Source organism: Coregonus clupeaformis, chromosome 7, assembly GCF_020615455.1.
Source record: "Coregonus clupeaformis isolate EN_2021a chromosome 7, ASM2061545v1, whole genome shotgun sequence".
In the NCBI taxonomy this organism is placed as follows: domain Eukaryota; kingdom Metazoa; phylum Chordata; class Actinopteri; order Salmoniformes; family Salmonidae; genus Coregonus; species Coregonus clupeaformis.
Window position 1 is genome coordinate 7198801 of NC_059198.1, and position 15027 is coordinate 7213827.

The following is a 15027-nucleotide window of genomic DNA, read 5'->3' on the forward strand; positions in this document are numbered from 1 at the left end:
TATTGGTCCAGAGGATGGGTATAGAAAAGTGTACAATTGAAAGACATAGTAACAATCCAAATCTGCAAGTCTTGTGACATCTCCATCTGTTTTCCTCACAGCGTTTCACTCGTCTACTCCATCCATCCACCTGGAGACCCCCAGATTCAGGACAGTGATGACACAGACTGAGGTAACAGCTACATGTGTGGTCCACTCTGCGTATGATGCCAAAGTGACCTGGCTTCTGGATGGAAAAGACCCAACCAGCAGGACCCCAGTGAACCAGGCCAGCAGCACAACTCAGAGTATCAGCAGTAACCTGACTCTTCCCTCAAGCCAATGGAAAACCCTGAACACAATAACATGCAGAGCTGAACATCGCTGCTTCAAGCCCACACAGAAGACCAGTAATGTTAAAGGTTAGAATGGAACTTTGTGATCATATACACTACCGTTCAAAAGTTTGGGGTCACTTAGAAATGTCCTTGTTTTCCATGAAAACATACATGAAATTAGTTTGAATAGGAAATATAGCAAAATGAATAGGAAATGTAGTCATTGACAAGGTTAGAAATAATGATTTTTAATTGAAATAATAATTGTGTCCTTCAAACTTTGCTTTCATCAAATAATCCTCCATTTGCAGCAATTACAGCCTTGCAGACCTTTGGCATTGTAGTTGTCAATTTGTTGAGGTAATATGAAGAGATTTCACCCCATGCTTCCTGAAGCACCTCCCACAAGTTGGATTGGCTTGGTGGGCACTTCTTACGTACCATACGGTCAACCTGCTCCTGTCACGATCGTCTTCAAAAGGAGCAGACCAATACGCAGCGCGTTGAGCGAACATGATGACTTTATTATACTAAAGTGCAAAAACCAAAACAATAAACGATTCGTGAAGTCCACAGTTACAATGACCGTAAAGGAACAAAAACCCACAACACTAAGGTGAACACTGACAGTTTAAATATGGCTCCCAATCAGAGATAACGAGCCGACAGCTGACACTCGTTACCACTGATTGGGAGTCACACGACCAAACAATGAAACACAACCAAATACAACACAACCAAATGAACACACCCTGGCTCAAAATACACAGTCCCGGAGCCAGAGCGTGACAGTACCCCCCCCTAAAGGCGCGGACTCCGACCGCGCCTACACCCCAAATAGGGAAGGGCTGGGTGGGTATTGCTCCTCGGAGGCGGCTCCGGCTCCGGGCTTGACCACCACCCTACTACAATCCCCCGTAGTGCCCCCAGTCCGATCTGACCCAGTTAGCTGGATCAGGACTGCCCGACGCGCACCCCTGGCTTGGCGCGTGAGGCAGGAATGGACCGGACCTGGCAGACGATACGCACCCTTTGCATGGTGCGTGGAGCCGGAACAGGCCTCACCAGGCTGAAGACTCGTATCCCTGGCTTGAGTGCGAGTAGCAGGAATGGGCTGAATCCGGCTGACGACTCGCACCCTTGGCTTGGTGCGAGTAGCAGGAATGGGCTGAATCAAGCTGACGACTCGCACCCTTGGCTTGGTGCGAGTAGCAGGAATGGGCTGAATCCGGCTGACGACTCGCACCCTTGGCTTGGTGCGAGTAGCAGGAATGGGCTGAATCCGGCTGACGACTCGCACCCTTGACTTGGTACGAGTGGCAGGAATGGGCCGGACTGGGCTGGCGACGTGCACCACAGACCTTGTGCGGAGAGCAGGAACGGGCAGAGCCGGGCTGACGAGACGCACCACAGGCTTGATGCGGAGAGCAGGCACGGCCGTGCGGACTGGACGACGCACACCACTGGCTTGGTGCGGGAAGCTTGGATGGGCCGGACTGTACTGGGGACACACACCACTGGTCCTACACCGGGATCTGGAACGGGCCGGACCGGACTGGCAACACACGCCAGTACCTCTCGCCGTGCCTCTACTTCCTCCATCCCCTCTTCGACCAGTGGCCCCCGTAACCCGGCGGCCTTCTCCGGCAACCCACTGGGCCGCTCTATCGCGGCCTCCTGCTGGTCCGACGTTGTGAGCCCCCCCCTAAAAATTTTCGGGGCGTCTCTCCTACCCGTGGACCAGGTCTCCATGTCCCTCGCCAGCCTCTCGCCCTTCTGCCATAATGTCAAGCCCTTCTCTTCCTCACTCGGCTTGACCCAGTCCAGGAGGCGAAGGAGATCTGTGAGGGATCTCCCTGGCGATGGCTCCTGGACACGCTGCTTGGTCCCATCTTGGTGGGTTTTTCTGTCAAAATCGTCTTCAAAAGGAGCAGACCAATACGCAGCGCGTTGAGCGAACATGATGACTTTATTATACTAAAGTGCAAAAACCAAAACAATAAACGATTCGTGAAGTCCACAGTTACAATGACCGTAAAGGAACAAAAACCCACAACACTAAGGTGAACACTGACAGTTTAAATATGGCTCCCAATCAGAGATAACGAGCCGACAGCTGACACTCGTTACCACTGATTGGGAGTCACACGACCAAACAATGAAACACAACCAAATACAACACAACCAAATGAACACACCCTGGCTCAAAATACACAGTCCCGGAGCCAGAGCGTGACAGCTCCCACAACAGCTCAATAGGTTGAGATCCGGTGACTGTGCTGGCCACTCCACTATAGACAGAATACCAGCTGACTGCTTCTTCCCTAAATAGTTCTTGCATAGTTTGGAGTTGTGCTTTGGGTCATTATCCTGTTGTAGGAGGAAATTGGTTCCAATCAAGCGCCGTCCACAGGGTATGGCATGGCGTTGCAAAATGGAGCGATAGACTTCCTTCTTCAAGATCCCTTTTACCCTGTACAAATCTCCCACTTTACCACCACCAAAGCACCCCCAGACCATCACATTGCCTCCACCATGCTAGACAGATGGCATCAAGCACTCCTCCAGCATCTTATAATTTGGTCTGCGTCTCACAAATGTTCTTCTTTGTGATCCGAACATCTCAAACTTCGATTCGTCTGTCCAAAACACTTTTTTCCAATCTTCCTCTGTCCAGTGTCTGTGTTCTTTTGACCATCTTAAACTTTTATTTTTATTGGCCAGTCTATGTAGATATTCCATTACAAATCAGCCATTTCCAGCTACAATAGCCATTTACAACATTAATAATGTCTACACTGTATTTCTGATCAGTTTGATGTTACTTTAATGGACAAAAAAATTGATTTTCTTTTGAAAACAAGGATATCTCTAAGTGACCCCAATTTTTGAACAGTAATACTGTATATACAGAGAGAAGTACAGCAAAACATTGTCTTCTTACAATCCTACCACATAAAAAGGTATGAAGAATTTGATTCAAAGTTTACAATCTGACTTTGGTTTACAATTTTACTCCTCCTTCCACCTTGTATTAGTGCAGCGGGTCATTCCTCCAAAAATCACCCTAAATCCTCTCTGGGAGGAAGTGGAAGGAGGATCGAACGAGGACTTTACCACCACCAAAGCACCCCCAGACCAACACATTGCCTCCACTATGCTTGACAAGATGGCATCAAGCACTCCTCCAGCATCTTATCATTTGGTCTGCGTCTCACAAATGTTCTTCTTTATTATACGAACATCTCAAACTTCGATTAGTCTGTCCATAACACTTTTTTCCAATCTTCCTCTGTCCAGTGTCTGTGTTCTTTTGACCATCTTAAACTTTTATTTTTATTGGCCAGTCTGAGATATGGCTTTTCCTTTGCAACTCTGCCTAGAAGGTCAGCATCCCGGAGTCGCCTCTTCACTGTTGACGTTGAGACTGGTGTTTTGCGGGTACTATTTAATGAAGCTGCCAGCAGAGGACCTGTGAGGCGTCTGTTTCTCAAACTAGACGCTCTAATGTATTTGTCCTCTTGCTCAGTTGTGCACCGGGGCCTCCCACTCCTCTTTCTATTCTGGTTAGAGCCAGTTTGCGCTGTTCTGTGAAGGGAGTAGCACACAGCGTTGTACGAGAACTTCAGTTTCTTGGGCATTCCTCGCATGGAATAGACTTCATTTCTCAGAACAAGAATAGACTGCCGAGTTTCAGAAGTTCTTTGTTTCTGGCCATTTTGAGCCTGTAATCGAACCCACAATTGCTGATGCTCCATATACTCAACTAGTCTCAAGAAGGCCAGTTTTATTGCTTCTTTAATCAGCACAACAGTTTTCAGCTGTGCTAACATAATTGCAAAAGGTGATTCTAATGATCAATTAGCCTTTTAAAATGATCAACTTGGATTAGCAAACACAACGTGCCATTGGAACACAAGACTGATGGTTATTGATAATGGGCCTCTGTACGCCTATGTAGATATTCCATTATAAATCAACCATTTCCAGCTACAATATCCAGTTACAACATTAATAATGTCTACACTGTATTTAAGATCAGTTTGATGTTATTTTAATGGACAAAAACATTGCTTTTCTTTTGAAAACAAGGACATTTCTAAGTGACCCCAACTTTTGAACAGTAGTTTATACAGAGAGGACTACAGCAAAACATTCAGTCTTCTTACAATCCTACCACATAAAAAGTAGACCTTATTGACACTGAAGCCAGATTAATGTTCCTTTCTCCTGTTGATCTCTCTACTCTGTGGGTGTTTTCTCCAGGACCTGCAGTGAGCAGCACTCCCACAGTGCTGATCAGGAGGTCTCTCCCAGACTTACTGAATGGAGACAGTGCTGTGCTGGAGTGTGCCATCACAAATCTCTCCTCCAGTGACCTCTACGTCACCTTTCAGGCCAATGGGGTTGATTTCCCTGAGAAACAGTATGTGGATCTGCCTGCCTCCAAAGACCACCATTCACTCACCAGACGCTTCTCTGTCCCCACATCACACTGGAAAACAGACAGCACTTTCACCTGTAAAGTAAACCAAGGCTTCTCCAACAGCTGGGTGTCTAACTCCACAGGAAAGCTTTTTGGTGGGTGAACTTCTCTCGTCGTTACCTTATGATACCATCTAAATTTTTTATGTAATTAGGCCTACCAACATTAAATTAAGTTTCCATTGTTTGTTGCATAGTCTTAATTTAGAACTCAATAGTTCTAAAATGGAAAAGTGTTTGTATTGTTTCCAGGTGAACCGTCCATGGAGCTTCTTCTAGTGCCCAGTGAGGAGACGTCAGGCTCAGGGACCCAGAAACTCATATGTTCTGGGTGGGGCTTCAACCCTCAGATCAAGTGGCTCTCTGGGTTTGAACAGAGGTCTGCAGCAGCCTATGAGATTATGATGGGGGAAGACGAACGTGTGGCAGTAACCAGTCATATCACAGTAACACAGCAGGAGTGGAACCAGGGGAAGGACTTCACCTGTGAGGTCATCGACAAGTATCTTCAGAAAGAGGAACTTCAGAAAGTCAGGAAGAGCATCAATAGATGTGCAGGTAGTTTTTGGTATTATGACATATACTATCCTTGAGCAGTGATATAGGCCTATAGCCTAACCATCATTCAGTAATGTAGGCATTCTTTAGAGCAATATCTGAACGTAGCTTAAAACACTCAATTCCCTTTCCTCTCAGTGACTCCAATATCATCTCAGAAAGTTGGGGTTTACCTACAGGGACCCACTCTTCGGAAGTTGAGTACAGATGGACAGGTGCCTGTCACCTGCCTGCTGGTGGGTCCCAGCCTTGAGGACTTTTCTGTTAGCTGGAAGGTGGATGGGGTTGTGGCTTCCCAAGGTGGGGTCAGATGGGCCCCCAAGGACCATTCCAATGGGACACAGACTGTGCAGATAATGTTTAACGTGTCTGCGAGGGACTGGCATGCACACAAACGTGTGTTGTGTGAGGTGAAGCACCGCTGCTCCAGCCAAGCCCAGGAGGAGCATATCACTAAATGCAGAGGTAGGCTAATTCAACACTCAATTGGCACACATAACCCAGAATGCTGATGTTGATACATACATACATCTTTGTGCATGCTATTGCATCAGTGCTTATCTGACATATTACTAAACAATATATTTATGTTACATTTTATTGAATAGGCCCAAAATCAACTAACTAATCAATTTTATTTTCATTTGTTTTGTCCCTCCAGATCCCAAGCCACCCTCTATAAAGATAGTGAGACCATCAGATTCTGATCTATGGGGTTCAAATAATGCCACACTGCTTTGCTTAGTGTCTGGGTTCTTCCCCTCTGATGTAATAGTGAATTGGGAGAAGGCTGGCAGTCGCCTACCTTTATCTCACTACTCCACTAGTCCTTCAGTCCTTTATGCAGGGAGAAGCACCTACGCCATGAACAGTAGACTCATCGTGCCCAGGTCCGAGTGGAATCAGGACTCCAATTACTCCTGTGTTGTCAGACACGAGTCGTCCGAAAGACCTATCACCAGCACAATAGCGAATGTATTTGGTGAGTGGACTGTTGATTTGAACAGTGCCATGAATTTGATTGTAATAACATGTACTGATGAATAGTAATAATGTTGGTTGATGGTTGATAATGTTGTCTGATGACTTGGAGAGTTTGGATGAGAAAAACAACAGAGATTTGCGGTTAGTGTGTCTCCCAGTCTGTCACTCTATCGTCTTTAACCTACAGTAGGTCTACAGATAGGCTATTCAATCCCACAAACCCTTCACTGTGTCAATAATATTGTCATCATGACAGAAATGTAGGCTAGGTCAGCAGACCAATCTTGAGTTGCATATAGAATTAACCTCAGACTATTTCCAATAGCAAAAAATGTATAAACACCACAGAATAACATTCACTCAATATATTGCTAAATTAGTCAAATTTGCAAACCAAAATCGTATTAGCGCACTGGTTATGTTTAGCTATAGCTAGCTAGCTAACCCAGCTAGCTCAGCTATATTGTTATGCTAGCTAGTGCTTTAATTTGCTCCTTTTTCTAACAAGCAAAACAAAACATGGAAATATTTCCACGTTTAGCCAATCATTATAACTCATAAGTGTAAACATGTAAAAATTATGCTATTTGATTTGAGTAGTTAAAAGGACATACCGATATATCCTTTCTTCTCAGCAAGTTCTCAACTCCATTGTTCCAAAGTTTTGGTACCAAACTCACATGCGGTCGAGTGCCGTGCGGGACTGAATGTAAAGTCTAGACAGGAACAAACCATTTCAAATGCAAACCCTAGTGACACTGATACAACACCACCACCAATAATAATCTGCGTTAATAGCTGCCAAGGAGCGGATTCTGGATTTGCAGTCGACAAGGGTTTCGAAAAGTAGATATACTGTAGCTACAACATAATAGTTTATGGCTGCAGACTGCAGAGAGAGTCTATGAATGATACAATTCAGTAAGACGCAAACATTGCCCCAAAAATGAATAGCATTTTAGGGTACAAGGAGTTTCAGCACAATGTCTCAAAGTATGTACATACTTAATTCAGTCATCATCACTCATAAAAATCAAATCAAATAAAAGTTTATTGGTCATGTACACAGTTTTGTTTATGTTATCGCAGGTGCAGCGAAATGTTTATGTTTCTAGCTACAACAACGCAGCAATATCTAGCAATACAATAATAATACATATTCTAAAAGTTAAAAATTAAAACGTATCAGAACGAGCAATGTTTCATTTCCCATCCATCAGGTTTTTCCCCATAATCAGATACCATTACCCCAGTTCCTGTCCTGCTCCAGCATCCACCCTCATTCAGTTTCTCTCTTCCTCTCCATCCACCCAGTTTCTCTACCAGACTATCAGTCATGCTGCCCCCACTCTCCCCAGTCTCATCCACTCCAGTCTCTCCCTCCCTGACTCTCACTATCTCTCTCTCCAGCCTCAGTGACCCCCTCCGTACCAACAGCCACCCTGCTCCAGGGTCCCAGTGAGCTTGTCTGCCTGGTGTTTGGCTTCAGCCCTTCACACATCAACATCACCTGGCTGCTGGACGACATCACAGAGCTGTGGAACCACAACACTAGCACCCCCTACAGGGCACCAGGGGGAAAGTTCATCATCAGGAGCCACCTGAGCCTGGCGCCCCAGGACTGGGCACCGGGGGCTGTTTACACCTGCAGGGTGACCCACACCACCCAGACTCTGGCCCTGAACATATCCAAACCAGGTGTCTGTCTGTCTGTTCACTCACTTCTGATACAATAACATTTGCCTGGTGCTAGCCTCTTTCTAACCGTATATGCTCTGTTTCACCATTGTAATAGAGCATTTCAGTTTGGATTCCAGGCTAGCCTGTTTCTGCAACTCTTTCTCACTGAAAATCTGCTCTTTCATTTTGAGTAGAGCTCCTTGAGGTGGAGGGTGTGTTCTTTGACGAGAACAGGTCTGATCCCATCCTGGCGGACACTGCAGAGGAGAACTGGAACATGGCCTGCATCTTCCTGGTCCTCTTCCTCATCTCCCTCCTCTACAGCATCACAGTCACTCTGGTCAAGGTGAGAGGGAGGATATAACCACCTCACAGGTTTTCACAGCCTGGCTTTGAAGTGTAAAGATATGTTTGTGAGGTTTGCCTTTTTTTCTTTTAAGAAGAATGCATTATTTTATCTCCGTGTGTCTTTACTGCTTTGACGCCCTGTTGAAGCACCTGTTGAGTTTCAGATATCTAATGTCATCCCACACAGAGGGTATTCAGATTATCGTCATGTTGAATATAAATCAAATTGGTCTCCCCAGAGGCTATATGTTTTTTTTGTTTGTATTTTGTATCTGTCACTGCAATCTCATTATCACACTTACTCTCATTGTATTGCTGGATAAGCCACAGTTACACTTGGTGTTCTCACATCTTATTCAGCATCTTGAATGTAAAACAAGCATTCCAAGGTTTTCACATCAACTTATACTTACTTCCTTTTTAATTTTTTATTTCAGACAAAATGATGACTTCAGGACACTGGAAAGTTCAACTGGAAATAAAACCATTTATTTCAACCTTTTCTTATATAATCACAACATATTTCTTTATAACATTGCATAGATTGAATTACTTACGGTCTCCGGTAGCAGGTTTGATGACAGAGAAGTGTTTTGTGTTTTTTTCCCCCACAAAGACAGACAATGTTGTGGTGCGCTTACTTGCTCTCATCTCTTGTTAATGCATTATAGAATCTTCGAGCAGAGATAAACATTTATGTTTAACCACTATTAAATAAAACATACTCATGCCATTACTCTCTATGATGAAGTGTTTAGACACCAGTTATTGCTGAATTATCTGCTGATAATAAAACATTATTTCAAATGACCTACTTTGTCCTCCTCCCTCTTGTGTGTTATTTGTAGTTTATAGTTTTTAAATCATGTTTAAAAATATATACCATTAGTAAGAATATAAATAATGTTTCATATCTGATTTGACATAAATACATATAGAGAACAACATTAAAAGACCACATAAGTAGGACCATGCTTTTTGGTTGTTTTTCTGGCACTTTCTACTGGTATTTCCAGCATGATGCACTAGGTTTGCTTCTGGTAGAAAATCCTAGGAAACGTTCTTTCATTGACACACGCTTTCTCCAATCAATCAATCACAGTCGTGTTGTGATTGTGTGTTTGGTGGGGGGACTCGCCTAAGCCAGGGGAGACCTAGCTCTGTGAATCTTAATTACACAAAGCCTATTATTTGGCAGGGAAAATTATTTGTAGATCAGCCTCCCCTGGCTTAGGCGATCCCCCCACCAAACACACACGCACAATCAGACATTCATTGATTGATTGATTGGAGAAAGCTTGTGTCAATTAAATAACATTTCTTAGGATTTTCTACCAGCAGCAAAAAATAATAACCTTTGCTGACATACACCTTTTGTTTCAGCACTGCAACACATTTGTTGCCCACTAGAGGACACCACAAGACTGTGGTACATCTGACTGTGGGCTGGTACATTTCCCATGTGAAAGGCCAGTCATGTGTGGCAATGGTCACTGGTCTGTATGCAGATGCTCACAGGTCAGAAATCACCTGGAAATATTAGCTGGCTGCGTTCAGGGAAGGTCCCCATGACAACAGAGGAAGAGACAGTTGCATTATTCTCAAAATGTCTGCATATGTCTGCAAGAAAAAATTAAAGCGTGTGAGTGTGAAAATCTGCGAGAGTGTGTGTTTGCTGATATGTCTACGACATGTGAGTGTGTGTGTGTGTATGTATGTCTGGAGGGTTTGAAGGAAATCACATTGGGGAGGGAAGAGACTGAGTTCACCCAGCCTCCCAATTGGCTGGATCTCGTGTAATCTGGCATCGTCGGTGCTCTGATTGGCTTAGACCGCCATGGCTGAGAACCAATGCTCTGATGCTGTTGCCGGGACGGAGTCACAGCATGTTGCCAACTGACGTGCCATGGGGCTGGCAACAGGGGAGAGGAGGGCACAATGCCCAGCAGGCTGCCCATCCAGAAGGGTCTCCCTGTCTGACCACCTCTCTCTCTCCATCTGACCCTCTCCCCAGTCTCAATCACCAACCATGGAGAAATAACCAGTGAACATCCTCACTCAATAGGGCACAGACAAATGACAGCCGTTCATCCTCATTATGATCGACCACATCAGCATCTCATTGGCAAGCACAGTGATCACCATAATGACTACCACCTACATACACACTTGGATAAAAAGGTGCTAAGTAGAACCATACAGGGTTCTTTGAATATGTCAAACTCATTCCATGGAAGGCCAAGTGTCTGCGGGTTTTCACTCCACCCTTGTACTTGATTGATTAATTAAGGTCACTAATTAATAAGGAACTCCCCACACCTGGTTGTCTAGATCTTAATTGAAAGTAAAAACCAAACACCTGCAGACACTTGGCCCTCCTTGGAATGATTTTGACACCCCTGCCATAGGGGAACCCTTTTTTGGTGATGGGTAGAACCCTTTGTAGAGGGTTCTATCTAGAACCCTTTATGAAGGGTTCTTCAAAGGACCCCCTGTATATGCTTCTTCCTAGAACCGTCTATGAAGGGTTCTACCGAGAACCCTTTTATCTTTGGAGGGTTCGTCCTAGAAGCCTCTATGAACAGTTCCACCAGCCTTATTAGCCTTTACATTATAATTATTATGACAATACATTACATATATCATAAGGCCTTTCTTTGAGTGCTATACCCAAACACAGTTGTGTTAGGAATCTCCTGGTTTACAGGCCACATCAGGCCTGCAAGTCACATTATACTGGCTTGCAAAGTGACATGTAATTCCTATTGGAATGCAGCCAGAGTTAGGATATCCAACAAGTGGAATTGTTAATCACCTGCAACCTGCATTTAAAATGACTGCTAGGGTAGGGAAGATTGAATAATGAGACTACCTCAATCATATAAACTGGAACAACCATCTCAGTAACTGGTGCACTAAATCCAATTACTAACAGATTGGATTAGTTTAGTAAACGATATGTTATTTATTTTTGTGTAGCATAAAATGAATCAACCAATCAATGAATACTGAACAGAAATAGAAAAGTAAAGTTTTGGTCCCATGTTTCATGAGTTGAAATATAAGATCCAAGAAATGTTCCATACGCACAAAAAGCTTATTTCAGATTTTATGCACAAATGTCTTTACATCCCTGTTATGACCATTTCTCCTTTGCCAAGATAATCCATCCACCTGACAGGTGTGGCATATCAAGAAGCTGATTAAACAGCATGATCCTTACACAGGTGCACATTCTGCTGCGGACAATAAAAGGTCACTCTAAAATGTGCAGTTTTGTCACACAATACAATGCCACATATGTCTCAAGTTTTGAGGGAGCGTGCAATTAGCCTGCTGACTACAGGAATGTCCACCAGAGCTGTTGCCAGATAATTGAATGTTAATTTCTCTACCATAAGCCGCCTCCAACGTCATTTTAGAGAATTTGGCAGTACATCCAACCAGCCTCACAACCACAGACCACATGTAATCACGCCAGCCCAGGACCTACACATCCGGCTTCTTCACCTGCGGGATCGTCTGAGACCAGCCATCCGGACAGCTGATGAAACTGTGGATTTGCACAATAGAATAATTTTGGCACAAACCGTCTCAGGGAAGCTCATCTGCGTGCTCGTCGTCCTCACCAGGGTCTTGACCTGACTGAAGTTCGGCATGGTAACTGACTTCAGTGGGCAAATGCTCACTTTCGATGACCACTGGGGTTATGGTATGGGCAGGCATAAGCTACGGACAACGAACACAATTGCATTTTATCGATGGCTATTTGAATGCACAGAGATACGGTGACGAGATCCTGAGGCCCATTGTCATGCTATTCATCCGCCGCCATCATCTCATGTTTCAGCATGATAATGCACAGCCCAATGTCGCAAGGATCTGTACTCTGAAAATGTCCCAGTTCTTTCATGGCCTGCATACTCAGACATGTCACCCATTGAGCATGTTTTGGATGCTCTAGATCGATGTGTACTACAGCATGTTCCAGTTATCCAGCATATCCAGCAACTTCGCACAGCCATTGAAGAGGAGTGGGACAACATTCCACAGGCCACAATCAACTGCCTGATCAACTCTATCCGAAGGAGATGTGTCGCGCTGCATGAGGCAAATGGTGGTCACACCAGATACTGACTGGTTTTCTGATCCAATCCCTTACCTTTTTTTAAAGGTATTTGTGACCAACAGATGCATATCTGTATTCCCAGTCATGTGAAATCCATAGATTAGGGCCTAATTTATTTATTTAAATTGAGTGATTTCCTTATATGTACTGTAACTCAGTAAAATCTTTGAAATTGTTGCATGTTGCGTTTATATTTGTGTTCAGTGTACATGCATAAACACAGATATTACAGTAAAACAAACCATTCTGAAATCTCCTTGCTATAGAGCATGCTTGGGAATCGAACCCACAACCCTGGCATTGCAAACGCCATGCTCTACCAACTGAGCTACACGACATTAACTAAAATGCCACCAAAATGACTTATCCATGAAATATGCAGACAACAGCTGTGAAAGTATTGATGGCAAAAATGCTCAGCCAATTCCACGTAGCCCTGCTGGAATATCAATCTATTTTCTCAGTTATTTAATATTGAATATCCATATTCTACATTGAGTGTACAAAACATTAGGAACACCATTCTAATATTGAGTTGCACCCCATTTGCCCTCAGACAGCCTCAATTTGTCGGGACATGGACTCTACAAGGTGTCGAAAGTGTTTCATAGGGATGCTGGCCCATGTTGACTCTAATGCCTCCCACAGTTGTGTGAAGTTGGCTGGATGTCCTTTGGGTGGTGCACCATTCATGATACACAGGGGAAACTGTTGAGCGTGAAAACCCCAGCAACGTTGCAGTTCTTGACACACTCAAACCTGTGCACCTGGCACCTACTACCACTCCCCGTTCAAAGGCTTTTAAATATTTTGTCTTTCCTATTCACCCTCGGAATGGCGCACATACACAATCCATGTCTCAATTTGTCTCAAGGCTTAAAAGTCCTTCTTTAACCTGTCTCCTCCCCTTCATCTACACTGATTGAAGTGGATTTAACAGGTGACATCAGTAAGGGATCATACAGTGCCTTGCAAAACTATTCATCCCCCTTGGCACTTTTCCTATTTTGTTGCATTGCAACCTATAATTTAAATGGATTTTTATTTGGATTTCATGCAATGGACATACACAAAATAGTCCAAATTGGTGAAGTGAAATGAAAAAAATAACTTGTTCCAAAAAATTCTAAAAAATAAATAACGTAAAGTGGTGCGTGCATATGTATTCACCCGCTTTGCTATGAAGCCCCTGAATAAGATCTGGTGCAACCACTTACCTTCAGAAGTCACATAATTAGTTAAATAAAGTCCACCTGGGTGCAATCTAGGTGTCACATGATCTGTCACATGATCTCAGTATATATACACCTGTTCTGAAAGGCCCCAGAGTCTGCAAAACCACTAAGCAAGGGGCACCACCAAGCAAGCGGCACCATAAAGACCAAGGAGCTCTCCTAACAGGTCAGGGACAAAGATGTGGAGAAGTACAGGTCAGGGTTGGGTTATAAAAAAATATCAGAAACGTTGAACATCCCACGGAGCACCATAAAATCCATTATAAAAAAATTGAAAGAATATGGCACCCCAACAAACCTGCCAAGAGAGGGCCGCCCACCAAAACTCACGGACCAGGCAAGGATGGCATTAATCAGAGAGGCAACAAAGAGACCAAAGATAACCCTGAAGGAGCTGCAAAGCTCCACAGCGGAGATTGGAGTATCTGTCCATAGGACCACTTTAAGCCGTACACTCCACAGAGCTGGGCTTTACGGAAGAGTGGCCAGAAAAAAGCCATTGCTTAAAGAAAAAAATAACCAAAACACTTTTGGTGTTCGCCAAAAGGCATGTGGGAGACTCCCCAAACATATGGAAGAAGGTACTCTGGTCAGATGAGACTAAAATTGAGCTTTTTGGCCATCAAGAAAACGCTATGTCTGGTGCAAACCCAACACCTCTCATCACCCCGAGAAGTATGGTGGTGGCAGCATCATGCTGTGGGGATGTTTTTCATCGGCAGGGACTGGGAAATGGGTCAGAATTGAAGGAATGATGGATGGTGCTAAATCCAGGGAAATTCTTGAGGGAAACCTGTTTCAGTCTTCCAGAGATTTGAGACTGGGACGGAGGTTCACCTTCCAACAGGACAATGTCCCTAAGCATACTGCTAAAGCAACACTCAAGTGGTTAAAGGGGAAACATTTAAATGTCTTGGAATGGCTTAGTCAAAGCCCAGACCTCAATCCAATTGAGAATCTGTGGTATGACTTAAAGATTGCTGTACACCAACGGAACCCATCCAACTTGAAGGAGCTGGAGCAGTTTTGCCTTGAAGAATGGGCAGAAATCCCAGTGGCTAGATTTGCCAAGCTAATAGATACAAACCCCAACAGACTTGCAGCTGTAATTGCTGCAAAAGGTGGCTCTACAAAGTATTGACTTTGGGGGGGGGGCTGAATAGTTATGCACGCTCAAGTTTTATGTATTTTTGTCTTATTTCTTGTTTGTTTCACAATAAAACATATTTTGCATCTTCAAAGTGGTAGGCATGTTGTGTAAATCAAATGATACAAACCCCCCCCAAAAAAA

General features: G+C 44.1%; 1 protein-coding gene across 1 annotated transcript in view; it reads left to right on the forward strand.

Annotated features, from left to right (window-relative positions):
- The window catches only part of LOC121570745, a 257249-nt gene extending 248066 nt beyond the window's left edge, over positions 1-9183 (forward strand). Inside the window, 8 exon segments of the mRNA XM_045221082.1 lie at positions 102-401; positions 4584-4898; positions 5055-5360; positions 5499-5825; positions 6022-6342; positions 7755-8042; positions 8219-8370; positions 8810-9183. Of these exon segments, the coding sequence (XP_045077017.1) occupies positions 102-401; positions 4584-4898; positions 5055-5360; positions 5499-5825; positions 6022-6342; positions 7755-8042; positions 8219-8370; positions 8810-8818 (2018 nt within the window). The 3' untranslated portion in view covers positions 8819-9183.
- The last annotated feature ends 5844 nt before the right edge of the window (positions 9184-15027 follow it).